Genomic DNA, 20,193 nt, shown 5'->3' with positions numbered 1-20,193 from the left:
GGTACAAAATATTCTTCGATTAGAGATAATTTTAGTAAAATGGCGGTTGTTTCATCACTCTCAATATATTGTGCAAACTTAAGGATGAATCCATCAGGGGCGATCGACTACAGTCTTTTGGAGAATTAACTCATATTGTTCACTATTTCCGATCCCCCCTCCCTCTCCTCTCTTTCTCTCTCTTCTCCCCCCCCCCCCTCTCTCTCTCTCTCTTCTTTTTTTTTTCTATACCTCCTCTTTTCTCTCCTCATTCCATCTCTTTTCCTCTTTCTCTTTCCTTCTTTCTCTACTTTTGCTTTCCATTTCTACTAAGTCTATATTGTACATGTTGAAGTCTAGACCCGGGTTCGATTCCCAAGTGCGCCAGCTAGTGCCCTTTGGTAAGGCATTTATCCTCATTACCAGGTCCCTCGGAGAAGACTGGATAATCTTAAGCCGATAATCTTAAGCCGTTGGTCCCCTGGTTGCTTGCTCACAGGCATTCGTGCTTTCTTAGCAGTCAGGTAAAAAAACTCGATATATGAATGTATGTATGTATGTATATTAACATTGATGACATTCATTATCCATAATTTTTATTTCAATGATAGGCCTATCAGATTTAGTATTGTCATGGAGAATGGCCCCAACCTAATATTTTTAAACTTAGTGGATGTATGAATAATTCTTTTTCTCTTTTTTTCTAATATTTACCCCAACTTCGTCTGTTATGGACATCCATCGATCAGTGTCATATTTTTTTCTACAGGAAATGTGCAAAATGTCCTTGTAAACAAAGGAGAACAAACTGAACTGTCAAGAAATGAATGGATTTATGGATATAAATTCATATTTTGAAGAATTTTTTTTAGCAAACATGCATTTTACATGTTGACTTTGCTGGCTTTCCATAGTTGCGATTGGTCTCGTTGCCGATTGATCTAGTTGCCGATCTCCGAACAACGGAGGAACTGAAACGAGAGAGAGAGATCGGATCAATCGCAAGTCAGGCCCCAGCTCTTCGTACATGTATTTTTTGCCCGGGCTTTTTTGGTACCCAAGCCAATATATCCCAAATCGAATATATATTATGTTACCAAATGCTCAAAACACCGAAGCTCAGCTGTAAAACGCCTGGGGTAAAACGTTTGATCCAATTTATGAGTGCATGATTCATCTGAAAACTGAATGATGCAGCCCATCTTCACAAAGCAAATTATCCAAGCATGGAGAGTCAATAGAGTACACCAACGTGTCGTACAAATAATCGAAAAAGCACAATACAACTTGCATTTATCCCCGCATTTATCACAACGAAATATAACGCCTGTCTATATATATAGGGCTGTTGCAGTGCGAGCTTTGGCTGTATATAGCCTTCATTTTCCATGTTCGTTTAAAATTAGGATTCACTTTTTTATCCACCATAATAGGATGTGATGTCTTTCCAGAGGGTTGGTGAGCTAATCAGTTCATGTAGATAGTGATTGAAGTCTCCATCTTTACTACAGGGGTAAGTAAAGGTAGCTATAACAATATCAAATAGTACATCTGGTAGTCTAGACTTTTAATTTTATCATCGTTGAGACATTTGCGTATATGATATATGAAACTATAAACTCCTCCAGCTCACATTCTGGTGATATAGTTCTGGTCAAGGATCGTGGGGGTCATGGTTAAGGTCGGGTTGGGGTATTTTTTTAGGACAGGTTCGGCTTTCTAAGGTTTGCTACATATACCTCGATCCGTTCTCCAGCAGTGTTATGGTTTCAATTCACCATTTATAAAATTATGAATGCAGTCGAGATATATGCGCCTACATATGGAGCACACTGCACAGACATGCCATATGACAGGCATGCAGTGGGGTTATAGTATTGTAGTAATCATGTTTTAGTATTGTGGTGAAATAAAGTAAGTCAATATCCAGTATGCGTCACTTGTTCACTGCAACCATCCTGCCTGTGGGGAATCTACAGCAGGTAGGACTATGGAGTATGGTATGCCAATGTTGTACAGAGCACACACTTTAAAAAATCATTAAAATATCACTTTTGTGACCAATATTACTAATTTCCATACAGTTGCAATTTATTTTTCATTAGTAACTTAAGAATAATTTTTGTATTCACCAGAGCGCTCAAAAACTTGATTTTGGGGTATATTTTTGTGTACGCCCTCTATTGGTGGAAAGTAATATGGCAAGAAAATTTTCATTTTTTGATCTCTATTTTTAATTAAGAAAAAATAATTTAAAGAATCAAATTTACTTAAGAGCCAAGTTGTATGATAAATAGGTGTAATGAAAACTTTCAGTGTAAAAAAAATCAAGCATTTGTCCCAAAGAAAAAGAGAAAATAAGCCAAACATTGCCACCCTTATTTTGCCACACATGGAGATATAACTGAGAACAAGGTTATATCATAACCTTGTTCATTGAATGAGTGGTATGCGTGAATATTATTGGTCGTCCCGGCCTATAGCTGCATGTAGACATTCCTCCAATATTACAAGTTATTGCAAGCTCCAATTATTGCACAAGTATATTACAATATCAGCAATAGTGTAAGCCTATAATATCAAAACTATAAATTGGTCCCGGGAATTGGCCAGCAAAAGCGGTATTTTGGGGTTTTATCCTGATTAATATAGGCCTAAATCCGGGGCCTAAATATATAACTGGAAGTCGAGAAGAAAGATAGAACTAGGTTATACTATTACCTGGATCCTGCTGGATGTTAACAATGATAAGACCAGGCGCGGATCCGGGGGGGGGGGGGGGCACGTGCCCCCCCCCCCTTAAGAAGCAAAAAAAAAATTGATGACCTTTTTCTTTTTTGCTTGTCAAATTTTTTCGGGTACGAAATATCCTTAGTTTGTGGTTGAAAACCTTTTTTTTTTGCTTGTCAAAATTTTCCTCCGAAAAATTTGCCCCCCCCCCTTTAAGCAAATCCTGGATCCGCCCCTGGATGAGACCGAGAGTGGGTGAACCTGTCAAGATAGGGGTTTGTTCTAACTAGTTTGTTCCAAGCGAGGTGGTGGAAACGAAAAGAGTATGAAGACATGAATGAGATGCGGGGCGTTGGCAGGGGGTAGCAGCCCTTGGAATTCTGGTAGGTGTGACAAAATGAAGATATACTGTAAGCAAAAAGACCTACTATAAATTGTATAGAAACACTTTTTTATTGTCAAATTTCTCGCCGAAATGACCTTCATATTTTTTGTAGTGAAACCTTCTTTAATTTTTTGTTTGCTTGTCAAATTAACATCGTTCCCGGGGCCCTAGCTGCATGTATGAAGATGATTTAGGAATATAAGTTCTGATTCCACTTACCGTGCGGACAGCTAGTCTTGATTTGGATGCTTTACTTGGCGCAGATCGATTTCCTCAGAAGGCTCAGATTAAGTTTAATTCCGGTAAATGTTATTTACAATGTTCACAAAAAATTAATACATAAAAGATGGCAAAAATGAATCAAGTGCACACAAGATGATCCAATATGAAAATAAAACAAAGCAAAATTACTGCTTCAAAATGAGGATCCTCCAAAATTTAATACATTGGGATGAAGTTGGAGAAAAGTGACTTGACAAAATAAGAATGTGCATGAAAACAAAGAAGTGTAGTTTCCACGTAGAAAGTTTCTCAGAGTGGAGTTTTCTGCTAGGAGGCATAATGAAGTTGGCAAAATCTGCCTCCTATAGCTGGTGACCAAAGTGAATTATAATGGCTAAAAATAACTGTCATTCAATGTTTCCATGACGATGAGGGTGTATTTCTGCATCCATGCAAGCCCCATCTCCCAAGAGGTGTGTGATGGTGCCAGAAAGACTGGTGGTCACAAACATAACAAGGTTAATGGACAATGTATCATGAACTAAGAAGGAGCTGAAGGATAGCATAAACTGCTCCCAAACAATCAACCTTTCATTCCTCAGTCATTAGATGATTGAAAACAGGTGTGCTGGTAGATTGCATGGCAATGAAGTTGGAAGTTGGAAGAAAAGATCGACAGTTCATTAAAAATATGATGAACCAAAGGTGTTGTTCGTGTTGGATGATGACCACGAGGGCCCCGTAACACAAACGTTAGCGATTAATCGCTAGTTAAAGCGCTTATTTGAAAGGACGTATATGCTGATTGCTTCCAAGTTAGTCTAATGAGCAAAACGCGCATGCAACAATGATCTTAATTGGTCATTGGTGTTAATAGCGATTAATCGATAACTTTTGTGTAACGAATCCCAGATGATTTTTCAATTTTGATTTTGATTTCAGCCTTAAAACCAGGGCCATGATGCAGACAGAAGCCATGAAGTCAGTTTTATTTTGGACCACTCTCATAATAGTGATTTCAGGTTAGTATTGCAGATTAATCGTGGTAATTAATACTACCATTATTACTGTAATATGGTTGGTCTTATCATCCTCATCATCATGGCATGGGCGGAAATCCCGAAATAGTACTAGGGGGGACACAATATCAAATGCCCCCTACTATTTTTGGTGGAAAGAAATACATCATTAAAAATCGAAATAAAAGCCCCTGGTCCCCCTATATACCTTTGGGGAGAGATTTCCGCCCTAGCTCATCATCATTTTCAATCATCATCATCATTATCATCATCATCATCATCAATATCATCATCATCATCCTCATCATCATCCTCATCATCATCATTATCATCATCATCATCATCCTCCTCCTCATCATCCTCCTCCTCATCATCATTATCATCATCATCACATCACATCATTTATCATCATCAGTATCATCATTATGTTATCATAATCATCATCGTCATTATATCACCATCATTGTTCTTATAATTCATTATTATTATCATTATTATTATTATTATCATTATTGTTATTATTATTATCATTATTGTTGTTGTTATGAACCTATTATCACTGTATTATCATCATCGTCATCATCAGCATCAATAGTATAGTATTAGGCCTACTTAGGAATTGTAGTCTTATAATTATACAAAATGGGGTCTAGGTGTATACTCACAATATAATGACATTAGAAGTCAAGAAAATTCACCAGGGTAACTAAAACCATGGACCTGTTTCATAAAGGACTTGCAACTGTTTTAACTTTGCCGTTATGGCAACTACCATGGTAACAGGACTCAGCAGCCAATCATAGTCAAGGTTTCCATGTTAAACAGTTGCAAGTCCTTTATGAAACGGGCCCCTGATATTGCTTGATAACTGATTCTGAGAACCTGTTACAAGGAAATAACACTCACAAAAAACGCTTTAAAAATAATAAAACCTACTGTATGTACTTTACAGTAGTTGTTTAACAGTTCTAAAAGTCATGCCTAATTTATTTAAAATTAATTATTTAATAATCAAACTTTGTTTCTTATAATGAATACAGCGTTGTGTAAAAAATAAAAGAGTTTTAAAGTGAATTCGCATTGCAATTAACAATCCCTCCTCTTTAACCCTTCTGCAGCGGCATGTGCTATCAACTGTTACAACTGCGAAGGGGATGAGTGCAGAGATCCATTTGACCCGGAAGGAATATCAACCACATGCCCGGGGTCATCGTTTCTACCAAACAATTTCTGCAGGGTGAGTTCCACATCTCAGAATGTCTTTTTACCAACCACAAAGTTGGTTAAATCATGAACTGATCAACTATTGGTTAACAAATCCCGATTCAATTTTGCATGCAATTTTGTTTAACCGACAGTTGGTATTTTCATATTTTAAACAATTATAGGTTAGTTAAATATTCTGAGGAAGTGGACACACTTGATTTACTCTTTTAGAAAGTATTGGCAACTAACCCGGGAGATGAATGTGTGTCTGAACGCCCCTCTAATGATAGAAATATGGGCAAATCAACAGCAATAATGGTGATGATAATTTTACAAATCTCAACCAATAGTTTCGGTCTGAATGCCCCTTTTGTCTCCTTGTTTCTAGTGTTGCTGTAGCTTGTTTGTGGTCTATATTATGATTGTTCCACTTTATATGTTTGTCATTTTGCCTCCGACGAAGATTCTGCTAGGATCGAAAGCTTAGGCCCCTTTTTGACTTTCTGATGATAATAATAGGCAGTTATATAGCGCAATCTGTCTGGAAATATTGTATTCCAAGGCGCGATGTTATTATTACCCCGGCTTTAGTTCGAGCTGCCTTTCAATGCTCATGCATTTAAGGAATTGATCCTGCCGGTACCCATTAACCTCACCTGGGTTGAGTGCAGCACAATGCGGATACATTTCTTGCTGAAGGAAATTACGCCATCGTATATCGACTAAGTCATTTTTCTAATCTGACAAATAGAGTGTATTGAAGATAAATCAAGAAACAAAATAAAGTTGATAGATCAAAAGAATTACAATATTTCAGTAAATGGTATCATTTCGCTAATTGAGTCGCCACCATGTCCGCACATCGTTTAGGGCCATGGGAAATTACTTTACCTTCTTGACATTTCAAACCGAAAGCCTTCTTTTTGAAATGTTCAAAAAATTCCACTCAAAGTGTACACCAAAGTCATGAAGATGCTGTTTTGCTTCCAACACGAACGCTAGCTATACCCGTCGCCTTTTGAATGATTCTCCAAACACTTAATGCTTTTCTTGTTCATGTTACCTAAACTGGTAGGATGGTTAGAATATTTCTTGGATACAAAAACATAAAGTGTTTGAAGAATAATTCAAAAGGCGACAGGTAAGCGTCCGTGTTGGAAGCAAAAGAGCATAGCAACTGATGGTTAACAGAAATCTCCATTCGTCTTGCATGCAATTTTCTTTTAAACAATAGTTTAGTTTAGCAGTTTAACAGCATCTCCTCACTAGCTCTACTACTCAAGCTGTTCTCAACTCATCAATCTTTCCTGGTTTACAGTCCTTTTCAGGACTACTTTCAAGAAAGAATACTCTACTCTCAAATCTCCACTTTCTCGCCTATCCATTTCTTCTCTTCTCCTATCCACTGTTTCTACAACACTTCACATGGTGTACCGTAAACCACATCAGCGATTAAACAATAGTTGTTTGGTATAATTGTGTTAAATCGTTAATCAACCTAATATTTTGTTTTATTCTACGGTTTTTTTTTTCTGGTATGACTTAACATTCGACATTAATTTTCCTAATTCGGGTATACCATCGACGATGGTGTTCGACGATAATGTGTTGTTTTGGGCCTAATGATATTATGTCCGCCCATATTTTCATCCCAAGCCCACTTCTCTTCTCTTCTTGTCATTCAGAAAACGGTTACTGCCACTGGGACCACGGTGGTTCGGAGCTGTGGAACGAACGAACGAAACGAATGTACCCCAGGATGCACCGAGAGTGAGACCTGTACCTACTGCTGTGAATATAATCTCTGTAATAGAGCAATCACCATGACAATAAACTTTGTTGCAATGGGAGTGGCTTCAGTGACAGCTCTCCTCCTAACAAGACAATAGAGGAACTATGTTGACGGTAAACTTTCTTTCTATTGGAGTGGCATCGATGACAGCTCTTCTCTTAAACAGTCAATAGAGGAATCACCATGACAAACTTTGTTGCTATTGGAGTGGCATCGGTGACAGCTCTCCTCCTATAAACAAGACAATAGAGGAACCAACATGACTATATAGGTTTTGTTGCTATGGCAGCTCTCCTAACCGGATAAAAAAGAATCACCATGACAATAAAGGTTTTTGCTATGGGAGTGGCCTTAATGACAACTCTCCTCTTAACCAGACAATAGATTAACAACCTTGAAAATAAACTTTGTTGCTATGGGCTGGGAGTGGCTTCGGCGACAATTCTTGTCTTAAAATTGTGTAAGTTTAGAGATAGAAAATAATGTAAGTTCAAAGCAGCAAACTCAAATAATCCAATCAATCAACCGAAGGGGAAATAAGTGAAACTAGGAGAAGACGCAAATGAGTCGAAAGGAAACCGAAGAAATCTTGTCATGCTTGTAGTGCACTGCTTTAATCTCTGGGCTATTTTGCCTCAATAAAACTTGAGATCACAATAATAGTTAACATATTCAAATCAAGTAAAGTCAACCCAATAAGAACCCAATTCATAAGATAAACCAATAGGAGTAAGGAGATGAAGATGATAAAGTTGCCTGGGTGATTATGTAATAGTGGAAATAGAAACTGAGGAGTCAGATGAGGGATGGAATGAGTGGAACACCTGAAGATAGAATAGAAAAGGAATGAAGATGACAAAAGAGAATCAGAGGAAATGAATTCAGCGTAGAGGAGAATGAATGAAAACTGAATTGAATTAAACTCATCAGACTGCAAGGGCAGTACTGAAAAGAAATGCAAATGAATTCAAGTCTAGACGGAACAGAAATATAAAACAGCTGAAAAACTTGAAACACAAGTTATTAAAAAGGAAATAGACAAATAGGGAAATTACAAAATAACCATCTTACATTGCACATTTGCACGGTAAAAAAAACAACAACAGTTGTTTGACAGTTTAACCACCTTCGGGGGCAGGGAGCACTTCCATTGACGAGTGGATCCCATGCGCGACGATGGGGTCTCGAAAAGCACCCTAAACAAATATTTTCCATATTCTGAAAATGCACCTTTAACAAGTATTGGCGTGTGAAACCCTACCCTTAGCATGTATTGGAAACAAAACGATACCTTTGGCAAGTATTCCCTGAACAAGTACAGCGATATTTTAAGTGTTATATGTCACGGACGTCAGTTTTTCCTTTACCTACATATACAGCCCCACCTCCAACACCTCGCGCAAATCGGAATCTACACAGCAAAAACTGTGGTGTTAACCGGTGTACATAGAGGACCACATCAGTTGTTTTACACCGGTGTTAAATTGGTGGTGTTAGTTTTACACCCATAGGTGTTATTACAACACCTTTAGTTGTTACATTTACACTCTTTGGTGTTATGTTCAATCTCTAGGGTGTAGTTTTAACACCTCAGGGTGTGGTCCTCTATTAACACCAACTGGTGTCAGTTTTCACACCACAGTTTTTACAGTGTAAACACATAGTGTTGACTCGCTGTTGGGGCAGAAAGTACATCCTTTATAAAACATTTTAATCTTTTTCATACCCTCGCAAATATGACCCTGAACATGTAGCTTTCCTAGCGAAAATGGTTACCCTTTTTTAATTATTTTAGTTTTTTTGACACCATTATTACGTTACTACGGAACGTGCCCTACCTTGAAAAAGACATAATTTTTACGCGTTTTTTGGTCGCGCATGGTATCCACTCGTCAATGTAAGTGGCCCCCGGGAACCAACCATTATTGATTGAGAATTGAATATTATTCAAATCTAGACTTTTTTGTTTAAGATTTTGAGCACTTGTTTAAACAATTTAAGCAACTACTGTAAGGTTTATTGTATAATAAAAAGCGTTGTATGAAGTAAGAAAAAAAAAACGTTGCTGTGTTCAAGCGTATACCCGCCACAAAATGTGTTTCAAGGACTCCGAGACACAAAATTTGTACAGATTTGTATTCTTATTGACAAATAAATTGAATTTATGTGGAAATTGATGAAAATGAATGTAAAATATTGAATGATTGCATTGATGCTACTGAAATAAAATTTCCTTTTTTTTATCAGAAAGATTAAATGATTGTGCCTTTGCGTTCGTTTTCGTGCAGCGTATACTTTGGAAATACTAAGCAGCGGAACCGGGGGGGGGGGGGGGGGGGGGTGGTGGGCTGAGTGAGCTTCAGCCCCCAACACAATTTGAATAAACCTAATTCAATACATTTACTGCTAGCGAAAATCTTGATAACTCATTTTCGTGTATTCAGGTAAATTGCAGAAGCATTAAGAAAAATATTCTGCACCTTGAAACCTTTTTTTTTAATATGATCGATTATAAACTTTGTGCAATAGCAACAACCGAGAATTTGGATGAAAATTAATGACCCAGTGTATAACACCAATGGCTAAGACTTTATTTGTTAACTGTCGTAATAACCGTTCTGGATGTGGGATCGGCATTTATATACGAGAATAATTTAAGAAATTCTCATAGATTCGATCTTGATATATATACTGCTGAATTGGAATCAGTATTCATTAAAATAAAAACAAACAAGAAAAAAGTAATTTTTGCCAGTGTTTATAGCCCACCGAATACATCTTTCCAGAATTTCATTGTCTCTTTTAATACTGCTATTAATATAGTTAATGAAGAAAATGAATTTGTCTACCTCGCTTGAGTATTTAATATTAACTTACTCAATGCCAATTCTTGCCGTCAAGTTAGTGATTTTCTTGATGTACTTATGGTTAATTCCTTCTTTCCAGTTACCGGTAGGCCTATACACTATCCTACTCGTATTTCTATGAATTCAGCTACATTAATTGATAATATATTCACTAATATCAATAACATAGAAACTATTTAATAGTGGTATTATATTTGCTGATATCAGTGACCACCTTCCAATTTGTTGCATTAATAATATTATAATCGATAACGAAGAATCCATTCCAATCATAAAACGTGATATGTGTGAAAATAGTATTAAAACATGTACAGAAAAACTTAAAGACGAATACTGGCAATTAATAATAGAGATCCTAATGCCACTTATAATTATTTTCTAGACAAATTCAAGTCTCAATATGATGTTTGTTTTCCAAAGGTTCAGAAAAAAATAAATATATAATTTATTGTTGGAAATAGACATGAACTGGAATACCCTGAAAATTTGCTTTGCCCAATTGATCGTGGGCCCGGCAGCCGCTGTGCAGCGCCAGATCGACGAGGCTCTATCCCTTTAATCGTTGAACGCCAAACAGGGTAGCAACAACTCCCATCTTTTAACGTCCTTTGGTCTGACGCGGCCGGGGTTTGAACCCCCGACCTCCCGGTTGTGAGACGGACGCTCTACCAACTGAGCCATCTACTAAAAATCACAATTCTTATAAAATATATAGAAATGAATGTAATAATAAAATCAAAAGAATTCGAAATGAGTATTATCACAACAAATCTTTACAAGTTCAATTTTATATGAAAAAAACATGGAAATTAATTAACAAATCCATGGGAAAATTTTCAAAAAACACCTTTATTGATGAACTGATCGTAGGTGATCGATCATTTAAGGAAAATAATGTAATCGCTACTGAATTCAACAAATATTTGATCAATATTGGACCTTCTTTAACGCAAAATATTACTTCTGATTTTACATGTAATTTTGTGCAATATTTAGATAGAAATGACCAGTCTGCTTATTTTCTGCCCATTACTCTAAAAGAAATAATCGATATTGTTTGTAACCTTAAAAATCGATCACGATGATTTGATATTTCAATTTTTAATAAAATTATTCATAATATTTGTTTTTCGTTAAGCGATATTTTCAATTGTTCGATGTTGACAGGAATTTTTCCTGATAATTTAAAAATTGCCAAAGTTATACCCCTATTTAAAGGCGGTTCTTATGCAAATTCTAATAATTATCGACCAATTTACGTGTTACCAGTTACTTTAAAAAATATTTGAAAAGTGTTTGTATAGTCGATTGTTGAAATTCCTTGTTCAATACAATATTTTATCTAATAGTCAACACGGTTTTCGTCCTGGGTACTCCACATCTTCTGCTTTAGTTGATTTTGTTTGCAAAGTTTGTAATTCACTGGATAACAAGAAAATATTTATTGGATTATTTCTTGATGTAAGCAAAGCTTTTGATACTTTAGAAAATTCAATTCTATAAATTAAATAATTATGGTGTACGAGGTGTTCTCTTAGATCTTTTTAAAATTATTTGTCAAATCGTATGCAATATGTCTTAGTTAACAATCACAAGTCTGATTTAAAGGTCATTTGATGTGGAGTACCCCAGGGATCCATTCTTGGCCCGCTTTTGTTTTCAATTTATATGAATGACATTTGTAATTCATCTCGCATTCTTTAATATATACTATTTGCAGATGACACCAGTGTGTTCATGAGTGAGTTTAATATCGCAAATCTGATTCTTAATTTTAAGAACGAAATCAATAAAATGAATTCATGGCTGATTTCAAATAGATTGGCTTAAACACTAATAAAACTCATTACATATTTTTTTTTCTAATAAGATCATTGATTCTAATAATATAGTTGTTTCTATGAATGAAAACATTATTTATAGATGTACTTCTTTAAAATTTCTGGGTGTGACTATTGATTGTAGGTTATCATTTCATGAACACATTGATGTCATCTGCATGAAAATTTCGAAAAGTATAGGTATCCTAAACAAGTTAAAGTTTTTTTCAACAAAAGATTCTCAAAATGATTTATAATTCCATTATTTCACCGTATTTTCCATATTGTAAAATTGCCTGGAGTTCATGTACTTCATGCTGAATGCAAAGTTCATACCGGCTACAAAAAAGAGCAGTGAGAATCATTACACATGCCAATTTTCTTGCCCATACCAAGCCGCTGTTTAGTCAGTTAAATTTGTTGAATGTTTATGATTTCTCTGATTATGAAATTGCAATTTTTATGTATTTATGTTACAAAAACTATATTCCAAACAATATATCAGAAATATTTTGTTACAATGCCGATGTTCATTCTTATCATACGCGAGGATCTTCAGATTTCCACATACCCAAAATACGCACCTCTTTAGCAAAGAATTGTATTTTTTTTTTTTTACAAAGGACCCGTTATCTGGAACAAGTTACCATTTTCTGTTGAATCTAGTCCATCATTAAATGTTTTTAAAAGGAGATATAAAACCTAACTTTTCAGTACATATTCAGATAACGTATGATCAGTTTTTTTTAATAGTAATTATCGTTGATATATATATTTATATATATATTGTCATTGTGTTTTAATTTGTATTTTCCCCTTTTATGTTCAATGTTTATATTCAGTATTTATTACATCATGTATTTTACTCAGTTTCCAGATTTTTATTAAAGGTGGCAGCGCTGATAAGGCTTTCCCTTTCTAGTTGCCTCCTCATTCATTTATAAATTATGTACACTTTTTTATTCAACTGTTTCCCAGATTTTATCATTGTAATATCTGCAATTTTCCCATGTAATTTATGTAAACTTTGTATGTTCCTTGTATTTGTTTATATGGTGAATGGAATAATTGCTATCAAATAAAATAAAACTCACTTAGGTTTAGGTATTAATAGGATTTCAATGTTATATCAAGTGACTCTTCAGTCATTATTAACACATCCCTTAAAAACTCACTTAGGTTTAGGTATTCAAATAATTTATGATCAGGTTTATTTTCTTCTCCCTTCTCTTTTTTGTGTAATTATGGTTGATATATAATATTGTCATTGTGTTATAATTTGTATTTCTCCCTTTTATGTTAAAAGTTTATATCTGGTATTCAGTATTTATTACATCATGTATTTTACAATATCATATATATTCAGCTTCCAGATTTTTGTATAAATTATGTACACTTTTTTCTTTATTGTTTCCCAGATTTTATCATTGTATTATTTGCAATTTTCCCATGTAATTCATGTCAACTTTGTATGTGTCTTGTTTTTTGTTTATATGATGAATGGAATAAATGCCATCAAATCTATAGTTCTACAATCTAATCAATATTCCAGCATGCTCCGTGAATCATAATCTATTGAGCCGTAATTATTTCCCTTCTGGACCATGACAAGAAATTGTGGAAATATCTAAGCCAATCCACGCCAAAATATAATTATGTATTTCAATATTAATTTCCTCACAAAAACAGGGGCAACTTATAAATATATATTCAAACAATGCTTATATAAAACAGTTACCTTTATCAAATATATATTTTGTTTTTTGATATGTATTTATATTCCCTTTTTTCAAATATAAATAACTCAAGAAAACAACTGCTGTCGTTAATCATTTTTTCAAGAACAATTTTTTTATAAGATCGATTACAACATTTTTTTTCAAAAATCTGGTCCAATACCGGTTGTATCGTTTTCATTCTTTTGAAGAATGATATTAATATTTGAAGAGTAATATCAAACAATAAACGCCTGTTCTTATAGAAAGTAATCTTTATTTTAAATCTTTAATCTGCGCCTCCGTAATTAAACCATAGAAAGTCGACTTTTCAATTTTGTTGATTGCATATGTAGGAATACATATAATTTGTTATATGATCTCACGTCAGATCGAGAAGCCTGGCGGATGGTCTAATACCACTTGGTCTACTTATCAGTTTGTCCAACTTCACATAGTTTAAACTCATTTCGTCTACAACCAGTTAATCTTATATCCAATTCGTCCAATTTCCACTTGGTCTAATATCCAATTCGTCTAATTTCCATTTGGGTTATTAACCAATTGGGCTAATTCTCACTTGGTCTAATATCAAATTCGTCTAATTCCCACTTGGCCTAATATCCACTTCGTCTAATTAGACCAACCGTCAGTAAACCGAGCACTTCAATGCACCAACGATAAACATACTCTTGTTACGAATAATGATAAATTTTGCACTTTCTCTCACACTCTCTCTCTCTCTCTTTCAAAACTCTCTTACATTAATTAAGAATCATTATAAATCTTTTATACAACAAGTGATCTTTCAGAATTCTTTCCATGGATTTTGCCTGGTCTTTGAATGATCTTTGAATGATCTTTCAATGATCTCTCATGAGTCTTACAGTGATCTCCGCAAAAATCTTGAGAGACTGCCAAAAGATCATTGAAAGACTATTAAGACCTTTGAAAGTTCATCAAAAGATCGCTGAAAGATTGCTGAAAGACCACTGAAAGACCATTTTCCTGTAAGACCGTTGTAAGACTGTTTTCAACCGTTTCAAAAAGTTTTATAGTCCATGAAGACCACGAAGACCACTGAAAGACCAGTAAGACAAGAAATATCCATCAGTCTTTCAGAGTTCTTTGAGGGGTCTTTCTGAGCCATTCTACAGAGATGAAAAATTCCAGTGATCTTGAAGACCGCTGTAAGACCTCAGTTCATCGACAGACCGCTGAAAGACTGCTGAAAGACCACTGAAAGACCATTTTCCTGTAAGACCACATGCTTGTTTGTCATTGCAAACAAACCATCTGCTGATTGAGAGCTGTGCAACACGTGCATAGATCTCCTCTCTCAGCCAAGGCGAGCAAGCAATACGGCATGTTTGTGATTTTGTTTACGATGTCATATACGAGCTGCGCATGTTGGGGATGATCTTTTACATCTAATTTTAATTTACCTCAACGTTTTCCTTCAAAAAAGGTTTTATCGTAATTTAAAAAATAATACGAGATGTTACTATATTTTTATATAGATAAATAATTCCCCGAGTTTTGTAATTTTGTCAAATTAATGAGATAAAAATTACATCTAACAGAACGAGTGGCAATCTATCCCAGCCACATGAAGTTTATCGTCGGTGCATATCGTCTGCTGCTATTCGTTGAGTTGATTTGCCTTCAGGTTCGGATTACATTCACTTGTTTGTAAGTACAGTTTTATCATTATTTTCCTTCTTCATAGTCACAGAGGTAAGAGACTCTGTCTGGATAGTGTGGTAATTCATTTTCATGAATTCAATTTGGCCCGCGTGGTGTAGCTAGCACTTAGCAGCTGCATGAGTTGGTAGCGAATCGGCATGTGATCGTGTTGCAAGTTGAATTGTCCGACTCATCATCATCGGCGTAATTCCCCGAATTTACCTCCAACTACGTCACTTTGTTGTTCATTTCATCATCATTCTCTTCATCTTCAAAATCATCAATTTGAAAATCCAAATCTAGATAAAATTCTGGGTTTTCTTTCATTTCGTGATCGAAGTATTCAGTGACAGTGTGGAGAAAACGTACCCTCGCAACAGGTTTTGCATGCAAGTGGAGCTTCGCGTGGGAGAGCCAATCACGCTTCTCGTACAGAAAGTGACGTCATCAAATTCAAGTAAATTCAGAGACCGATGCGAGGCATATTTCGGAGAGGCAATTTAGCGTTTTTTAATCGGCGATTTTCACCTTGTGTATTATTTTCGGTATTTTCGAATGACCCACTGATAATCCCCACATCATTACCTTTCCATTGATATATAATAAGACCACATTCATAATCAATATATTTCTCCTTTAAGTCGCTGTGAACTTACAAACAGGTTAATGAAACGGCGCCTTGTTGTGACTCTCAGAATGATGGTAACAACCAGGGACAAATCCCATCACTATTTTGGCAAATACAAATGTGTATAGACGATCGTGCAGCTGAAACTAAGTTTAGAACTTAGGTTCGTTGTCATGACATCCTGACGTCACGTTTTGGTACTCTTTATGATAGGATCACCGCAACGCGAAGTAATTATGGACAGAAAATAAATGTGTAATCGATTATATAGTAAATTTTCAATTTCTTTCCAATTATATCCACACACCAATTTTTGGTAAATAGTTTTAATGAAACGTATTTAAATTTTTAAATTCACTTAAAAAAAAAATAAAAAAATATTATGAAGCATTGCACTACAAAATGTGGTTAAATAATCTTCACAGGCCGACTTTCCATAAACTAGAATAAACTTTACAAAGTAAATTATATAAAACTCTGATTCACATACAAGTCAATTCCCGCGATTATTTCATATATTTTAAATTTTGGCGGACCAGAAGCTATGGTTGCTATGGTCCTTTTTACACTAATTTTTATGGCTGTGATTTGATATGATGTGAAATCAAATTGGAGAAGATGTGGAAGAAATAATCCAGTATAGAAAGGGCACAACCTTGTTTCTTCATATATAAAATATTTTTTATGGTTTCTTGTCAATTCGAGGGTGCTGATTACGAATCTGAATGATGCCAGTCGTGTAGCCTTGAGCATTTTCCGCAAATTGGCAAAATCTAAAATATGGCTGCAAAAATATGCAAATTACCCGTGGAAATCATAAAACTGCCAGCAGATTGGCAACAAAATGCAGGTAATTGTGTTGCAGGAGTGAAACACTCTCTGAAATAAAAAAAAAACGATTTTTGAACAAATATTTTATTTTCTTGATATTTAAAATGGCCGTCATAGACCGCTGTATTCAAAATGTATAAATGACCATACGATAGTTTCAAGAACGTAAAAACGAGCTAATCACATTCCACATGTTTATTCAAGCGTGAATGTTTAATTAAACGCCTTTGAAGCATTAAAGCATGTTAATTGGTCATGAACACAACGAAAAAGTTGAGAAAAGATCAACTTCAGTTACCAAAATGAAGCAATACTTGCCTATGACAATTGAAAAATCGTATTTTTTGTTTTCAATAAATGTTCATATAAACGTGAAACGATGAATATTGTTGAAGATACTCTTCCCCAAAATAACTGTCATCATATTCTGTCATTTTTATTGATAGAAGTGCGTAAAAATCCAATTATAGCAAATTTGAACTTGTGATTATTCAACCGTGAAATTTAGCTAAAAAATTTGTATCGTCTTTTCGAAAGTACCTTTTACAAGCCTTCTGACTATTTTTCATGATGAGAATGTGGATTAAGTTCCAATAAAATGGAATCAAAGTCATGATATTTGGCTTGTGACTTTTGAACAGTGACATTTTTTGCCTTCTGACGGTGCTTACTGAAACATTACGTAAAATACTTCCATAAAATTTACTCAGAGGGTAGCTTATAAAATTACATACACGCTCATGTAAAAACTATTTTAAAAACTCGCATTGGCACGGAAATTATTGATGTTTGTTTATAGGGGGACTTACTTTTTTTTGTTGTGTATAGTTTTCAGTGAACCAAAAGGTTGGTTAAATCATTAACCGACCAACAACTGGTTAAAAACCATGTAGAATAAATGCAGATTTTTCAAAATGATGATGATGGTGATAGTAGTAGTAGTAGATGTAGAAGTAGAAGTACTAATAGTAGTAGTAGTAGTGGTAGTAGTAGTAGTAGTAGATGTAGAAGTAGAAGTACTAATAGTAGTAGTAGTAGTAGTAGTAGTAGTAGTAGTAGATGTAGAAGTAGAAGTACTAATAGTAGTAGTAGTAGTAGTAGTAGATGTAGAAGTAGAAGTACTAATAGTAGTAGTAGTAGTAGTAGTAGTAGTAGTAGTAGATGTAGAAGTAGAAGTACTAATAGTAGTAGTAGTAGTAGTAGTAGTAGTAGTAGTAGTAGTAGTAGTAGTAGTAGTAGTGGTAGTAGTAGTAGTAGTAGTGGTAGTAGTAGTAGTAGATGTAGAAGTAGAAGTACTAATAGTAGTAGTAGTAGTAGTAGTAGTAGTAGAAGTAGTAGTAGATGTAGAAGTAGAAGTACTAATAGTAGTAGTAGTAGTAGTAGTAGTAGTAGTAGTAGTAGATGTAGAAGTAGAAGTACTAATAGTAGTAGTAGTAGTAGTAGTAGTAGTAGTAGTAGTAGTAGTAGTAGTAGTAGTAGTAGTAGTAGTAGTAGTAACAATAATAATAATAATAATAATAATAATAATAATAATAATAATAATAAGAAGAAGAAGAAGAAGAAGAAGAAGATTGAGGCAGAGTATATCAGGAGAATTCGGAAGGTGCTTAAATCCAAACTAAATGCTGGAAACATGGTGAAGGCTGTTAACACTTGGGCAGTAGCCCTAGTGAGATATGCTGCTGGCATAGTTGAATGGAACAAGTTTGAACTCGAACACCTGGACAGGAAGACAAGGAAGTTGCTAACTATGCATGGGATGTTTCACCCAAAGTCTGATGTAGATAGACTTTATGTGTCAAGAGAGAAGGGAGGACGTGGTCTGGCTGGAATAGAGGAGACTGAAAGATATGAGGAACAAAGCCTATACTGCTATATTGAAGGCCAGATGGATACCATCATGACGGCAGTCAAAGAGTCGATGAGGAAAGGAAAGGATGTGACAGCGAAACAGCTGAAGGCTGATCAAAGAAAAATGAGACTGGAAGGATGGAAAGAGAAGGTGATGCACGGGCAGCATTTAAGACAGACAGAGGAGTTTGCTGGCCCAGAGAGTTGGCAGTGGCTGAAACGAGGAAGTTTAAAGAAGGAGACGGAAAGTATGCTAGTTGCTGCTCAGGACCAAGCAATTAGAACAAATTACCGAAGAGCCAAAATTGAAAAGGAGCATACATCTCCCTCATGTAGAATGTGTCATGACAAAGACGAAACGGTGTCTCATCTGGTGAGTGAATGCAGCAAAATGGCACAGACAGAGTACAAAGGAAGGCACGACAGAGTAGCAGCTGCAGTTCATTGGGGTCTAGCCAAGAAGTACCATTTACCCCATGCGGAAAAATGGTACGAACATCGGGCAGAGCCTGTAGTAGAGAACGACGATGTAAAACTTTTATGGGATTTTAATATCCAGACAGACAAGGTCATTGAAGCTAGACGACCAGACATCGTTCTCTTAAAGAAGAAGGAAAATGAATGTCTCATCATAGATATTGCGATTCCGGGAGACTGCAGAGCTTGGCGTAAAGAGGAGGAAAAGATACAGAAGTATAACGATCTGGCATGGGAGCTGAGAAGGATATGGAAGGTGAAGACGAAGGTGGTACCAATAGTCATCGGAGCCTTAGGAACAGTGACAACAAGACACAGAAGCTTTCTGGCTGTTCTACGAGTCGAGGTGTCCTTTGAAACGATACAGAAGGCAAGCTTGCTTGGAACAGCTCATATCTTACGGAAGGTCTTGAATTAGAAAGAGAAGTGAACAATGAGAAGAGGACCCATTTGATAGAATATAGAACAATAACCCTAGATTTCTGGAAGAAGTCCGGTTGCTGTTTAATATACCAACATAACATCAAGTTGTGGACAATGGAAATAATAATAATAATAATAATAATAATAATGAAATAAAAAATATAATAATAATAATAATAATAATAATAATAATAATGATGATAATAATAATAATAATAATAATGATAATAATAATAATGTTTTGTGAAAACGGTTATATGCAAATCGTCATGAATATTCACTAGGTGGGCTAATGACGTCATATCCCCACTTTCCTTTTTATGTTATTTCATGAAATCATAATTGATTCATTTTTTTCATACATGTGTTGCGGCAACAAATAACTAATGCACTTAATCAATGTTGTCAATCCATTTTTTTTTAGTTCTTGGTAGACAGAATTCGAATGAACATAATTTCATACGATAAAATACAAAAGAACAAGTGGGAATATGACATTATCGGTCCACCTTATGAATATTCATGAAGACTTGCCTAGAACTATTTTACCGGAATAATGCAA

The 20,193-nt window shown here is 35.2% G+C and overlaps 1 protein-coding gene across 2 annotated transcripts; it reads left to right on the top strand.

Moving 5' to 3' along the window:
* Positions 1 to 1,197: 1,197 nt before the first annotated feature.
* LOC129268056 (uncharacterized) lies at positions 1,198 to 9,595 on the top strand. Of its 2 annotated transcripts, none has more exons than XM_064104990.1 (4): positions 1,198 to 1,492; positions 4,259 to 4,338; positions 5,454 to 5,572; positions 7,227 to 9,595. In XM_064104990.1, exons 2-4 carry the CDS (start codon positions 4,275 to 4,277, stop codon positions 7,428 to 7,430), a joined length of 387 nt encoding a protein of 128 aa, XP_063961060.1. In that variant the 5' UTR covers positions 1,198 to 1,492; positions 4,259 to 4,274; the 3' UTR covers positions 7,431 to 9,595. The 2 variants fall into 2 exon arrangements, with proteins under 2 accessions (XP_063961060.1, XP_063961061.1); XM_064104991.1 differs by having other exon boundaries at positions 1,234 to 1,502.
* Positions 9,596 to 20,193: the final 10,598 nt, after the last annotated feature.

The sequence above is a fragment of the Lytechinus pictus genome, chromosome 9, assembly GCF_037042905.1.
Source record: "Lytechinus pictus isolate F3 Inbred chromosome 9, Lp3.0, whole genome shotgun sequence".
NCBI lineage: Eukaryota > Metazoa > Echinodermata > Echinoidea > Temnopleuroida > Toxopneustidae > Lytechinus > Lytechinus pictus.
Note: the sequence above shows the minus strand (reverse complement) of the source record. Positions and strands in the feature narration are given on the sequence as shown.